The following is a 13352-nucleotide window of genomic DNA, read 5'->3' as shown; positions in this document are numbered from 1 at the left end:
AACGTTGATGTTGTGTTTTTGTCATGCTTTCTTCCATTTATAATTAGTTGAGAATCTGTGTGTGCAATGGGTAGAAAACTTTCAGAGCTCTTATCTTCATGCTAAATATTTCCTGAACTTTGAATGAATTTGATTAGGAAGTCTTGTACTCATTCACAGATCCTAAACAGAGATGCTATTGTACAAGCATAATATCATAAGAGGCTAAAAAACGAACACAATTGACCTCTCTTCTTTGTGCTGATCCGTGTTCAGGAAGGTAATGTAGTGAACCAAACTGTTACTTGAACCCAAACAGAAGTTAATCAGAAGCTCTTTTCACTTTTCATTTTTAGTTTTAAAGTGTATTAAAGGGATAATTCCCCAAAACAATGAAAATTCAACATTACTCACCCTCATGTTGCTCCAAACATGTATGACTTTCGTTCTTTTGTGGAAGAGAAAATGTAATGTTTTGAAGAATCCTGAATAGGGAATGGAAATGTCAAGGTTCATAATTACAAAAAAGCGTCAAAAGTTAAATTTCTAATGAAATGTGGTACCTTTTAATGTCACTGTGTTCGGTTTAATATAACGTGCGGTCACAACACGTGTAAGAACCAGTGCCAAATGGCAAATTTATTGTTGATTTCAGAGTTGCAAGTTTGTGTCTGTTCTTTACACAAAACGATTGTATGACTTAAAATTTAAAATATGATGCATGAGTCATGAGGACTTCTTTTATGGTGCTTTTACTGTGCTTTATGTGTCATTTGGAAGCTTGACGGACACTGTTTCCATTCACTTTCCTTTTGTGTACTATGAAAAAAAGAGAAATCATATGGGTTTGGAATGACATGAGGGCACACGAGTAAATCATGACTAATGACTAATTGATCTGCAAACTGTTCCTTTAAGGTTTAAAACCTTTAATTTCCCAACCTTTAGCATTCCTACCACATTTTCCATTGTTAAAACTGGCATATGTTAATGTTGGATTAACAGACGTTTGACTGATTTTGCCTAATTAATTGTTTTCCTCAAGCTGTCAGCACATGTTCTTTCTTTAACAAGAAATATTGCATAGAAATTAGTTTGCATTTGCATGGGGATTAAAGGGTAAATCTGTTTTTATTGATAAGGCCCACTACATTTTTAACATTATTGGAGACAGACTTGACTTTACAAGACAATAAAGCATAACTCTTGTTTATAAGTGGACTATAGAGTCACATGCAGTGTGTAAATCAAAAATGAGCTGTAATTATACTGAAGAAATATAGTGTAGCTCAGTGCACATATTCTCCAGTCCAACTTCCGTCTCATCCAAAAGAATCTGGTCTCCTGAAATATGTGGAAGAGCTTCTAGAGTGACAGCATGCTTGTTTTCTTAGACTGGAGTTTGGAGACGGGAAGTGCAGTGGCTTTCGGAATGGGGATCAGAATGGCTGGCCAATTGGGCTGGGGGTCAGTGTGTTTGTTCCTGTTCATGACCCAACCCCCACATGGGTTTGCAGCTGCTCTGGAGAATTAGGGGGAATCCCAACCTAACTAATTGTATAAACTGCTGGACTTGCATGAAGGAAGAAAAAACGGGCTCAAAATAGAACATGTCCTGAAGACGATTGAAGATTGTTTTAGAAATGTTTAAGAATGTGACATCTGCTTAAAACATGTTTGAGCGTTGTGTGTGTGAGCACTTTAGAAAGTCGACTTAATTAAGTTATCTACAGTGTCTGTTATCATGTAAGAATTGTTTTGCATGAGGTCAGCGAAGTTGTGTTGGAATTCTTTCCACATAATGTAAAAACAGCATTATTCATTTGAAGGCAAATGTGAGTTATTCCTTCAGAGGAGGACCCAGATGTGAGAGCTGGACTGTTGATGAAGGGGGGTGGTTCCAGATGGTCCACCCGGGTCTGGTTAAATATTATCAGTCCACTGGCCTCCCCCACTGCCTCGCTGAGCCTGTAATCCATCGTAACTACCCAGCCCCTCTTTCATCTCCTCTCTTTTCCCCCCTTTGCATTTCCCTCAGAGGAGTGGATTATCGGAGGTACTCATTCTGCATGCAAGAAGCACACTAGAAATGGATAGAGCGAGAGATCTCTTTATATCACGCTTTCAGATACAATGTGGATTCTGTGACCATTCATCCGCTGCATGTACTGCAGATGTAGAAATACAATGTCATGTTAGTTCCAATGTAACATTTGTCAAACTGGGAAATGTTACGTATTGACTACCGAATGTTGCCATGTACCTATTTATTGACAATTTAGAATGACTTATCTGAACCCAGAAACCAAACATCTACAAATTAGATGACCGCCTAATATATAACCATGTTTTCATGCAAGTTAATACTATATCTTTTCTACCGACCATTAGAGCACCGTTAGATGTATGAACCTGAAGAATTTAAATAATTGTGATTTTTGAAAGCAGAATGAAACCATAATAATGCCACATTCTATCCTAATAATTTTTTGTATTTTTCATCCTTGCACATTATTTTTCCTCTGTTTTTCCACACACCACCTATCACTCCCTTGCAGACCCCAGTTTGAAAACCTATGACCCAAAGTTAACCAACAGCCAGATAGCTATTTAGGCATTGTTTTAGCAAACTCTCATTCAGTCTTCCTTCATTCTGGTATGTAACAGCCTCTTTTCACACTCCAGTCGAATGTCCTGTTTGAAATGCTTCACATTACAGAATTAAAATGGGTTGCAAACAGCAATTCATGCTGGCTTCTTTGCTTCACATCACTACACTCTAAAAAAAATGGTTCTATATGGCACCAAAAATGGTTCTTCGTCGTAATCATAGGGGAACCACTTTTGGTGCTATATAGCACCATATCTTAACATGTTCTGTATATGGTAGCGGTGCTATATAGCACCTTAGTCAGTGGTGCTATATAGCACCTTAGTCGAAGAACCGCTGAAGAACCACTGAAGCACCAAAATTGGTGCTATATAGCACTTAAAAAGGTTCCCCTATGATTACGAGCCAAGAACCATTTTTGGTGCCATAAACATGAACCTTTTTTTTTAGAGTGTATGACATAACTAGCATTTCTTGAAAGTACATCTATTCTGTGCCTTAATTTGATGTCCAAACAGCTCATTAACATTTTCGTCTTCATTTTCTTCTTAATGACTGAACCTGTGATCTCTTTGTGGTTATTCTGAAGTGCTCAGCCACTCAGTGCTCCGCGAGTCGCTGTCAACCCACCCGTCGGCGGCCCCCGTCTGCCCCGTCTTCCAGTGCAAGTGCATGAGAGCGCTTGAGGAATGCTGTGTCTCTATTGTAATTGTATCAAGGGGTGGGGGAAAGATGGGTTAATTACCCTCTCAAAGTGGCCAGTGCACTTGGAGAAGAGGGTCAAACAAGTCATAATGGCGCATTTGCCAGGCCATTGTGAGGGTACTGTAGCAGAGCGACATGCTCTTGTTCCCGCTTCAGACCGCTTTAGGGGGCTTTCGCTGATTAAAGGGGGGATTTGCGTCGGTTGCTTTCATGGGTCCTTGGCCAGGAGAATCGATATGTCAATAGGCTCAGTATCTATATGCAAAGCAGGGGTTTGGCCAGCACATTCAGGGCTTTTTGATATGCATGGGGCTTAGGTTTAAGCCACTGGCAGTGAAGACTGAGCACTATCACAGAGGCCGCTTGATGTTCTTGTGTGTGGTGATATGGGGTCCTCCGTGGGGAGTGGGTCTGCTTTGATAAGATAGAGAGCTGGTGGCCTGGAAGGCTGGATGTGGCTCTGGTCTGCCGTTGTGCGTGTGATGACTCAGAACTCCTTAAAACGGAAAAATCACTGGCTTTTGTTTTGGCCGCCCATCTATGTAATGTACCAGATTCTTCCTGCCCGAGGGCCATCATCACAGCACAGTCCCACTGGGTCCTTTGTGTGTTTTTTTTTTTCTCCACGTGAAAGGGAGCCAGAATGAGAAATCAAGAGCGAGAGTGTCGGGGGTGAAGGTCTTTCCTCTAGGGGGTGTCAAGGTAATGGGCCTGTTTAGAGACAAGCCCCCTATCTGTCTCATGGCCTCTCAATATCTCTGTCGTGATGGGAGTAGAGATGATGGGGCTTTCTTTCATGCCGTTACCATCCGCAGAAGATGGAGTAGCGCGGGGACACTGGTCGGGGTCACAGACCTCCCCCACCCAGTACTCGGCTCCACCTCGCTTTTAGCCTCTTTGAAATGGTGATGATGATGGGGTGACCCCCGCTGTCCCCTGATGCGATGCCCTCAATGAGGCTTGGGTTTGGTAGATCATTCCACTGCCCCCACTTTCCCCTCCCTAGAGCTCCACAGCAACCACTGCCCCGGTCTCGCCGCATTTGTCATGTCCAGACCCTGCAAGCTGCACCTCTATGGGGCTTTTGTTCCCCAACCTGCTGGCTAAGCAGGGGATTTTAGATGGACCATTAACATTTGAACCAGCTCGGCACATTTCCCTATTGCACTCGATCTGCACTCAGGCCATTACTGGTGAAAAGACTGAGAATTCTTCATATAGGTCACTATACATCGCAAAAGACCAACGATATCATGATAGGAGCTGTTAAATATGAGGTTGCTGAGACTATATAGTCTATATATACTGTAGTACAGGAAAAAATGGTAATGTACACATAAATCATAGTTAGACAAATCATACGCATATCTGTCCTGAACATACTCAAATGATCCAATACAAATAGCCATATGTGTCAGTGAGCTGTTCATCTGTTGTCTGAGTCAGTAGAGGTCAGTAGGTCAATAGGGTGTTATGATGCATAGCCAGGGGACAGGTGAAGTGGAGTTGACCACTCATGCCGCCCCTTAATCTTAGCAGATTTCGAAACTGCCCATCATCTGGGCCATCAAATAACATATCAAATTTGTTTGGAAAGTAAAGATGCATTAAAGGGATAGTTCACCTAAAAATGACTATTCATTTAAACAGTCTTTGTTCATATACATAATTAAAGCCAATGGTGTCCAAAACATCATTAAAGGAGGCATAACACACATAGTTTCTGCCAATCTCGTGTTAATCTTGAGTACCTACAGAGTAGTATTGCATCCTTCATATCTTCGAAAAGTCTTTATTTTTATTATAAAAGACCGATACGCTGTACCGATTCTTTCAGAAAACAGCCAAGCTCGTGGAGGCGTGCAGTGGGTGGGGTTAAAGAGTCATGAGCACACCCACACAATACATCATGGCATTATCCCTGGATAACTTTCGATTCACTATACGTTCATGTTGTTTACATTTTATATGCACTTACGGGCCGATTGCCAACAAACAGACATTTGATGCAGTTTCACTCATCGCCTGCGGTTTCAACTCATGACCAGGAACAAACAAACACACTTGCAGAACTCTGTTGCTGCTCCGGGAAAAAAAATGCATCCATTGTTAACGCTGGGTTATTTGGGAAGCTTGTTCCCAAACAAGCAAAGTCTTAAAAAATGTTGAAAGGATTTGAAATTTGCATTTCAAATTTCTAATGTGTGTATGACTAAATCTATAATGACAATGTAAACGTCTCGCATAACTCGCCCTCAAGTAAAAAGTTAACCTTGTTCAGGTTAACTTTCCCTCACAACCAGAACACAATTATTTTTTGACATTGTTGATTTTGTGGTGAAAAAACAAAATGACCACACTGCAGACGGCTTCTGTAACCCGAACGAAGTTTGTTGATGTACAAGGAATCCCACCCTTTATGACGCTATATAGGGCCATACTCAAAAAAAAATTTCCGATACGTATTCGAATCGAATTTGGCACAGAAATTCTTGTATGTTTTTATTTTGGCCATGTTTAGCTAGCCTGGCTCCACCTTCCTACGTACTTCCGCTCAATTTTCATTTTCCTTCAGTACTCCATCTGGGATTGCAGTATATTCTCTGGTTTTCTCCTGTCCAATTTTAACCGTTCCAATCAGCGAACAGAGGGAGTGGATGAGAACGATGATGTTGATGTCGTGCGCTAGTTTGAGATGACATATGTCACGACCAAACGTTAGCGATTGGTCATGGCAGATCCAGTGTGGCTCTGGGCAGATCCAATAGTTTTAAACTTCAACAGAGCACCCGTCTTCAAGGAAGTTAACGCTTGTCAAAGGAGAGTGGCCAGACTCTATGTACAAATTAAATGTACGAGAGTCTGGTAAGACCAGGCTAATGTTTAGCATGAGAATCCAACTCTTTAACAGTAAATAAGTCAGAATGCATGAAATACCCCGCCACACTTTAAACACATTTTGTATGGAAGCTTATTTATGCCACATAAGAAAAACAAATAAATAAATATATATATATTGATAAATCATAATTATCTCATGTCACAGTATCTCATTTGAACTTTTTATGTCACGATTTTCACTTTTTTTTCATAATTATATTTCATTAAAACATTATTTTATTTTCTTATGTGGCGGAAATTGACTTTTATACCTTGACTCTCATTGTATGGATAAAACATCTCAGGCATTCTTCAAAATGTCGACTTTTGTGTTCCACAGAATAAAAAAGGCGTGAATTTTCTTTTTAGGTGGACTATCACTTTAAAGTCTTAAAAAATGTTGAAAGGATTTGAAATTTGCATTTCAAATTTCTAATGTGTGTATGACTAAATCTATAATGACAATGTAAACGTCTCGCATAACTCGCCCTCAAGTACACAAACCCACATTCAAACAAACAAGTCACCATAGGATAGTAAGAGGCTGGATCTATTCTCATCACTTAATCCTTGACCTTGAGCCAAGAGTAATGAGACGGGACTGCTCAAGCAATCAGGATCATCAGCGGCCCTGCGGACTAGTCAATAGCCTTCACCCGCTTACATTACACATCTGGCAGAACGGTTCACGGTAGCTAATCTCCACCATATGTTGTACCACTGCGGTAAGCATCAGCTGGCAAATAGTAACAGCACATACCTCTCAATGCATTTATATTGTACCATAATTCACAAAGAGCTATGACGTTTTATTATTAATGACTATATAAGAAATAACCCTCTCAACTCGCTTGCAGGAAATTGCTTCAGCGAGGTTCACAGAAGAGTTAATAGTGTGCATGTCCGGAGATTGTGATCAAGGTTATGTCACTCAGATTAAGCGTACTGCCTATGTGATTGCATTTTATAGGAAAATGGTTCACTTTGTCATATGCATTTTTATATAGCTGGAGTTCAAAAGCTGTCGCTGTTGAGAATGTTGAATGGTATCCGTCTCTTGACCTTTGTTGGTGTTAATAGCATGTGGCACATCCTTACTGTGCTACTATATAATGAGTCAGCACAGGCGCTCATTGTAACAGTATTGAATGATGGCCCCTCCCTATCAGACAGATTAAAGGCATTGTGAGTCAATGCAAACACCCATCTGTTCATCAGGGCCAGGCATTCTGGGACAAACTGGGTCATGTGACTGACAGAATATTAACAAGCTTTTAAACTACATGCTATCAGTATGCTAACACCTCCCAAGCTCAGTCTAACTGCATTGACATTGTGCTATATGTTCTCTTGAGGACGTGCATCCGCTCCTAACGACATATATCATGCACCATTGATAAGAAGTCGAGCTTAATAGAAAATAAAGAAGCTTTTTTTATGCGTATTTAGAGGAAGTGAAGTGGGGGAGGTGGATTGAGGGTAATAAATAGCCTCGCACTTTCAAGTTGCCAGCAGGTTTGCTCATGCATTTCCTCCTAAAGCCCCATAAAGTCTTTGAATTCCTAACAGCCGCCATACAACCCCCTCCTCCCCTGATATACTGCCCCTCTCGACTCCTGCAGTCTCAAGGTATTGCGAATCTCAGGTCATTTGCCTCCATCGACACATGCAGCTTAGTACGCTGGCCTGTTGTTGTTTTCAAGACGCAAAGTTACTTATGACTTATTTTCTTTTGAAATGTCACACGATTCCATTTACACAATTAGATGTATTTTATTGGTGTACCTAGATCATTTAAATCAGTTAAAGACAAAGAATATAGTAGTAGAGAAATGGGTGAGCATGTTTATTTTTTTTTTTTACTTAAATACTATTCAATGCTGTGTAGTTTTGATAATGGAATATTTAGGAGGAGTCAAATTTAATGCGTAAAGGTACGGCCACATTTTTCATTTCCTGAAAATTTGCAGGAAAATTGTCCATTATTGTCAATAGAGTAGCGATGAATGAAGCACTGATCACACAGAAGTCTATTTCGAACCAGGCAGCTTTCTGTCGGTCAATGTGGTGAATTCGCCTGACCAACTGAAACCGACGCAAAATCTGCATGGTGAAATATTTCGCCCTCGCGCGAAATTCCCAATTGTGTGGATTCCTATTGAAATGACTCCATTCTGCCTGAGAAAACTCACTGAACAATAGTAAACGTGACTTCGCCTGAACAGTATTTACTGTTTGTATAGTATTACAGTCGCTTGACCTGTATGTGGATGTGTTACTTCTTGTGCAAAACATTTAAACTGGCACAAATGTAAAGCAGTTTTATTTAGAGCCAGTCATTTACCCCTCCCTGACCGTTTTATAGCCAGATTTATATGGGTCTGGTTGGATTAAAAGGACTGCCCATTAATAAACGTGTATTTATTGAATGAGCGGCCTTTTGTGTGCAGGCTAATATTTTAGATGGTGAAAAATCAATACGGTACCTCTTACATGTCAAGGACAAAAATGTGAGGGCTGAAGCCGGAAAATAAGGGGAGGCTAATACGTCGTTTCACTGATGGATGGAGCCATCAGCGGATGGCAGCAACCTTGGTGCGTTGAGCTGACGGATGCTGTAGGGCTGCAGCCTGAGTGTTCATTGCCTTGTTATGAACACTACTCTCCAGACAGCGTCTATGGATTTTGTGGTGGGAAACTAGATAGTGTTGCAATGTGTTGTTTACCTTACTTTGTATTGATAAAGCAGTCATGGGGTCAGTGAGTGTCTGCTCTTTACAGAAGACAGCATGGTGGTTTACTGGAAGAGCAGTAGGTGATCAGCGTGTGCCTATTGTTAAATACAAGTTCTGCTAATGATAACGCTACATTTCAACCGATTATAATTTTAATAGGCTGGTTAATAAATATAGCCTCCCTGTATGATCTCCTGAGAACAACATGTTTATTGATCATACGTTTACAACGGCCATTATTGTTTTTAACCATAAATCTTTAAGCCATTAACAAGTTGTTACCATGATAAGCAGATTTTTCCTCATCTCTAATTTTGAGAGTCTGTCTACTCTCTTTAAATGGCACAAATTGTAAACATAAATGCATGCACTAAAATAAGATTAAGGGACGGATAATATCTCAATTCATGCAAGTGTATATTAGATGTATTGTCCATAATTTTAATGTTTTGTATGGGGAAAAAAACCTTGTATGATGAAACAGAGTGTTTCCTTCAAAGGTCCTAAAATCCAGTTATGTCCTAATAACTCCTGTCCTCTTTCTTATACTTTTATAGTTTTGTTTTGTTTTGTTCTTTTTAAGAAAACGGCAGTCGAATAATGTAAACGTGTTTGTACAAACTTTATAGTTCAGCTTGTTATGGCGACATATCCTCGTCGATAGATGGCACATTGATAAGACTGAGATTATGTTTATCGGCAGCCAATGAGAGAGCGACCCAGTCAGAGTGGGGGTTGATGGGGGCGGAGTTTATGCGCAGCTGCTGACACTCGTCAAGAATTGCGGTGTGGGATAGCCTGGAAAGTGCGTGAAGACTAGAGTTACCCTGTCGAAGAGCGCTTCTGTTTTTCGAGGAGAATTTTCCCAGAAGTATGCGAGGGATTCGACACAAGATGCTAAAGACATTACTCTGAGTTCGCGTCTGTGCAGGGTCTGGAAACACTGGAGCAAGTTCTTCCCGTGTCTGACCAGCAGCCCTCCAACGGGAATATCCACGAGACGGAGCGCTCTCTTCAACGACGCGGACGGCTGCGTGTTTACAGTAAATATGCGTTATGCGTCAGCCTGCTAACGAATATCATTTAGAAAACGTCTCAGTTGCAACGAAGAGGGGTTTGGGAGCTTTTCGAAACAATCGCTCCTAACAGTCCTCGGACGTTTCCACGGGCTGCCCTCGTCTGCGCGCGGGCTCCTGCTTATACTCATGTAACAGTTTCACATCGATCATTGGGTCTCTCATGGAGCCACAATTTCAACAGCACGCGGTGCTGTAACGCAGGATTTTAAAGTCTGAAGAATGTAGTTCATTCCCCGTGGACAGCGCGAGCTTCTGCTTAACTGACTTACATAAACATCACTGAAAAGAGCACCGTTTCTCTTCAAGTTTTATGTACGTTACGCGATGGTTTGAAATCGCATTTTTTTTCGTAGAGACGCTCCCATCTGATTTGTTTTGATGAGGGGATTTTTTTTATATTTTAACCCACCATACTCCAGTTGTATATAACGTTTCGAGTCTTTTGCTGCGACTTTAGGAAGGAAACGTTTACTTTGGGAGAATATTTGCTTTTATTTCACGATGTACGAGAGTGTGGACGTTGTTGGGCTGACCTCTAGTCCCAACCCGTTTTTAAGCATGGATTACTACCACCAGAACCGAGGCTGTCTGATCCCGGATAAAGGCCTCGTGTCGGGAGGGTCCCGCGGCTTCAGGACCCCGCACTGGAGCGGCTCAAATCACTGTAGGTGGCCTTTTGTTTTCTTTATCCTTAACAGTGTCTGATCTAACATTATGCGGACAATTTCATTCCAAGTTCCTCCCCCGACTGCTGAATGTTTAGGGGGGGTCACAGGGGCAGCAACTACACGTCAGCTGATGAGTGGGGGTATTTTCCAGCATGGATATCTTACATGTAGGCCGTGTCTCAAATCTAGCGAGCTGACTACCTTGACAGCTGCTAATGCACTTTAATGTAGCCTGTTTTGTGCCTGTTATGATATAATCAGGATCAATTTGACAACTTAGTATTGCCGTGAAATTATCGATAGTAGACGTGTACTGTAGCTTTATGAAATGGTACGTTTATTGGTTGTCATCGTGTACACGGCATACCTGATATCTCAGACCAAATATTTGTTCAGTATATTAACCCCATCAGATTTCCATTCGCTATTGCCATGATGAATGAGTAACAAGCTAATCAAACTATGTGGGTTCAAATTCCTTAGAGGTGGGAGGGTCAAAGGTCATTTTTAGGGCAGTTTCTCCCAGTGACCACTGTGGCAGTTCATTTTTTGAAACATTAACTTGTTTTATTTTTGTAAAAACCTTTTTTTATGGCTGCAGTAGTGTTTGCTTAACATTTAACTTAGTAGTAGTAGAAGGCTTTTCATGTTTGGTGTCATACAAACCAGTATCATTTTTAGGGCAGTTTCTCCCAGTGACCACTGTGGCAGTTTCCCAACCAGGCGCTTAACCCTTTTAAATACAGTGGGGGAAAACCACCTAATCTTTTCATACCTTTCATTTCGTAAATAAAAAATGATTTTCCATTTTAAGAACGTCAAGCTTTTAGTAGTAGTAGTAGAAGGCTTTTCATGTTGGGTGTCATACAAACCAGGGCTGCGTTTCCCAAAAGCATCTCAGCATAGATTATAGCTAACAATGCTTTTGAGAAACGCAGCTCAGATTGGTTTGAAATGCCATATATTCATGCAATACGCTCCTGTGAATCAGGTATACGTTTGCGTACACATTAACCAGCCTTACCCATTCCTGTATATTGTCAAACCTTGAATGTTTTTCACCTATATATGATTTGGTGTTTCTGAGCATTGTGATTACTGCATGTATCTCATTTTACTCGTAATCATAGTGATTACTGCGGGGAAAACACCACATTTTACCTTATTAATTCAATACATTTTATAGTTATGCCATTCATTTATAAATCTTCATTCCGCAACATTTTACCTTTTAATGAAATGTAGAGTAATGTGAAAAACTAAGATGAATACCAGTTATGCCGGTGAGCAAGATCTCAGAAGCACCATCAGCAGCCGTGTGCAGAAGCTACATGAAAGCCATCAGTTCCTGTCTGCTAATTTTTACTACGGTTTTAAAAAAGCTTGACATTCTTAAAATGGAAAGAATCGTTTTTATTCGCGAAATGAAAGGTATGAAAAGATATGGTGGTTTCCTCCACTGTATTTAAAAGGGTTAAGGGCCTGATTGGATACCGGCAGGATACTTGGGATTTATTCTGGATTGAGATGTTATATTTTTAGTAGCCTATAAAGTATTATTGAGTATTAGCTGTTCTATATAATATAATATTTGTCTTCACATTTTGAGAGTGTAATAGAAAACAATTTCTTAGAAGAAATAGGGAATGCATACAGTTTCACAGCTAGTACAAGGCCACAAGAAATGGGTGATGTCTTCTTACAGCGTATGGTATGTGTTTGCAACACGAGCGTGACATTTCAGGGGGCCAGAGTCTGTCTGGAAACATGGTCTCCAGTGATTGTTGGGGCATGTCAACATTGCTAATCTTGTGTAAGCCTGTTTGAGGGATGATTTGTTCTGCAGCTCAGCATCCTTTTCTTATGGAGAACAGTCCTAGCAGCCAAAGTATTTATGGTTCTTGAAAAGGGCACGTAGGGCAAGAAGACTCTGTGGTGCGTCCATGGGCAGCTCGACCTCAGGTGACCAGATCTAAATTAAATCATACGAATGATACGTGGCGTCCTAAGATCCTGTGTAAACATCTCAAGCTATTTGTATTGTGTGTGTGTGTGTATACAAGGGGCATGTTAGGATGGAATACACTGTCAAAAGTTTCTCCTTTACCCCCCGCCCTGCAGACCTCATTGTGGGATGTGCTTTGTTTTAAATCCAAGATGTTGTGTGTTACTCAATATTTCTGCAGCAGTGACTTTCAGAGGTGGCACATCAGGATTAAACCTATCATGGTTTCCACTTTGCAGAGGAAATCACAAAGAGATCGAAAGACTCTTGAGAGCAATGGACTGAAGTGCATTGAATTGCATTGCTCTTTCAGATAATCCTCAGAATAATTAAAGCCAGTAGCGTTTTGATGACCACATTCTTAGTCTTGCATTAGATCGAGACTTGATAATGGATGTTTTCAGAGTCTGTTCCTTTTAAGTGACGCTATACTTGAAGTGTTCTGTAGTGTACTTGTGTGTATTATCTCGCTTTCTTCTGAAGCGTGCCGTGTGACTGGTTCTTAGTGGCCTCCAAACATGGGCACCTTCTTCACGGCCATCAGGAGCGGATTAAGCCCGCCACCTCCCTGACCTCTAGGCCTTGCTACCTCGGCACAGTGAGAGGCTCTGGCGCTCCGTGTCTCAGGGAGGCATCCATCACGGTGTGTTTGAAAAGCTCTCCATCATTCTGAAGGCTGCCTGGGACCCA

At 41.0% G+C, this 13352-nt stretch overlaps 1 protein-coding gene across 7 annotated transcripts in view; it reads left to right on the top strand.

Annotated features, from left to right (window-relative positions):
* Positions 1–13352, top strand: part of rarab (retinoic acid receptor, alpha b) — a 136883-nt gene that overhangs the window by 90147 nt on the left and 33384 nt on the right. The window contains exon 1 of one of the 7 annotated variants that reach the window (XM_079819598.1): positions 9676–10653. The exons of 5 other annotated variants lie outside the window; for them this stretch is intronic. In XM_079819598.1, the coding sequence (XP_079675724.1) occupies positions 10491–10653 (163 nt within the window). In that variant the 5' untranslated portion in view covers positions 9676–10490. Of the gene's footprint in view, positions 1–9675; positions 10654–13352 lie in introns of those variants that run through there. One more of the 7 variants, XM_079819597.1, reaches the window with a different exon arrangement.

Source organism: Gobio gobio (genome assembly GCF_949357685.1).
Source record: "Gobio gobio genome assembly, chromosome: 1".
Taxonomy (NCBI): Eukaryota; Metazoa; Chordata; class Actinopteri; order Cypriniformes; family Gobionidae; genus Gobio; species Gobio gobio.
Note: the sequence above shows the minus strand (reverse complement) of the source record. Positions and strands in the feature narration are given on the sequence as shown.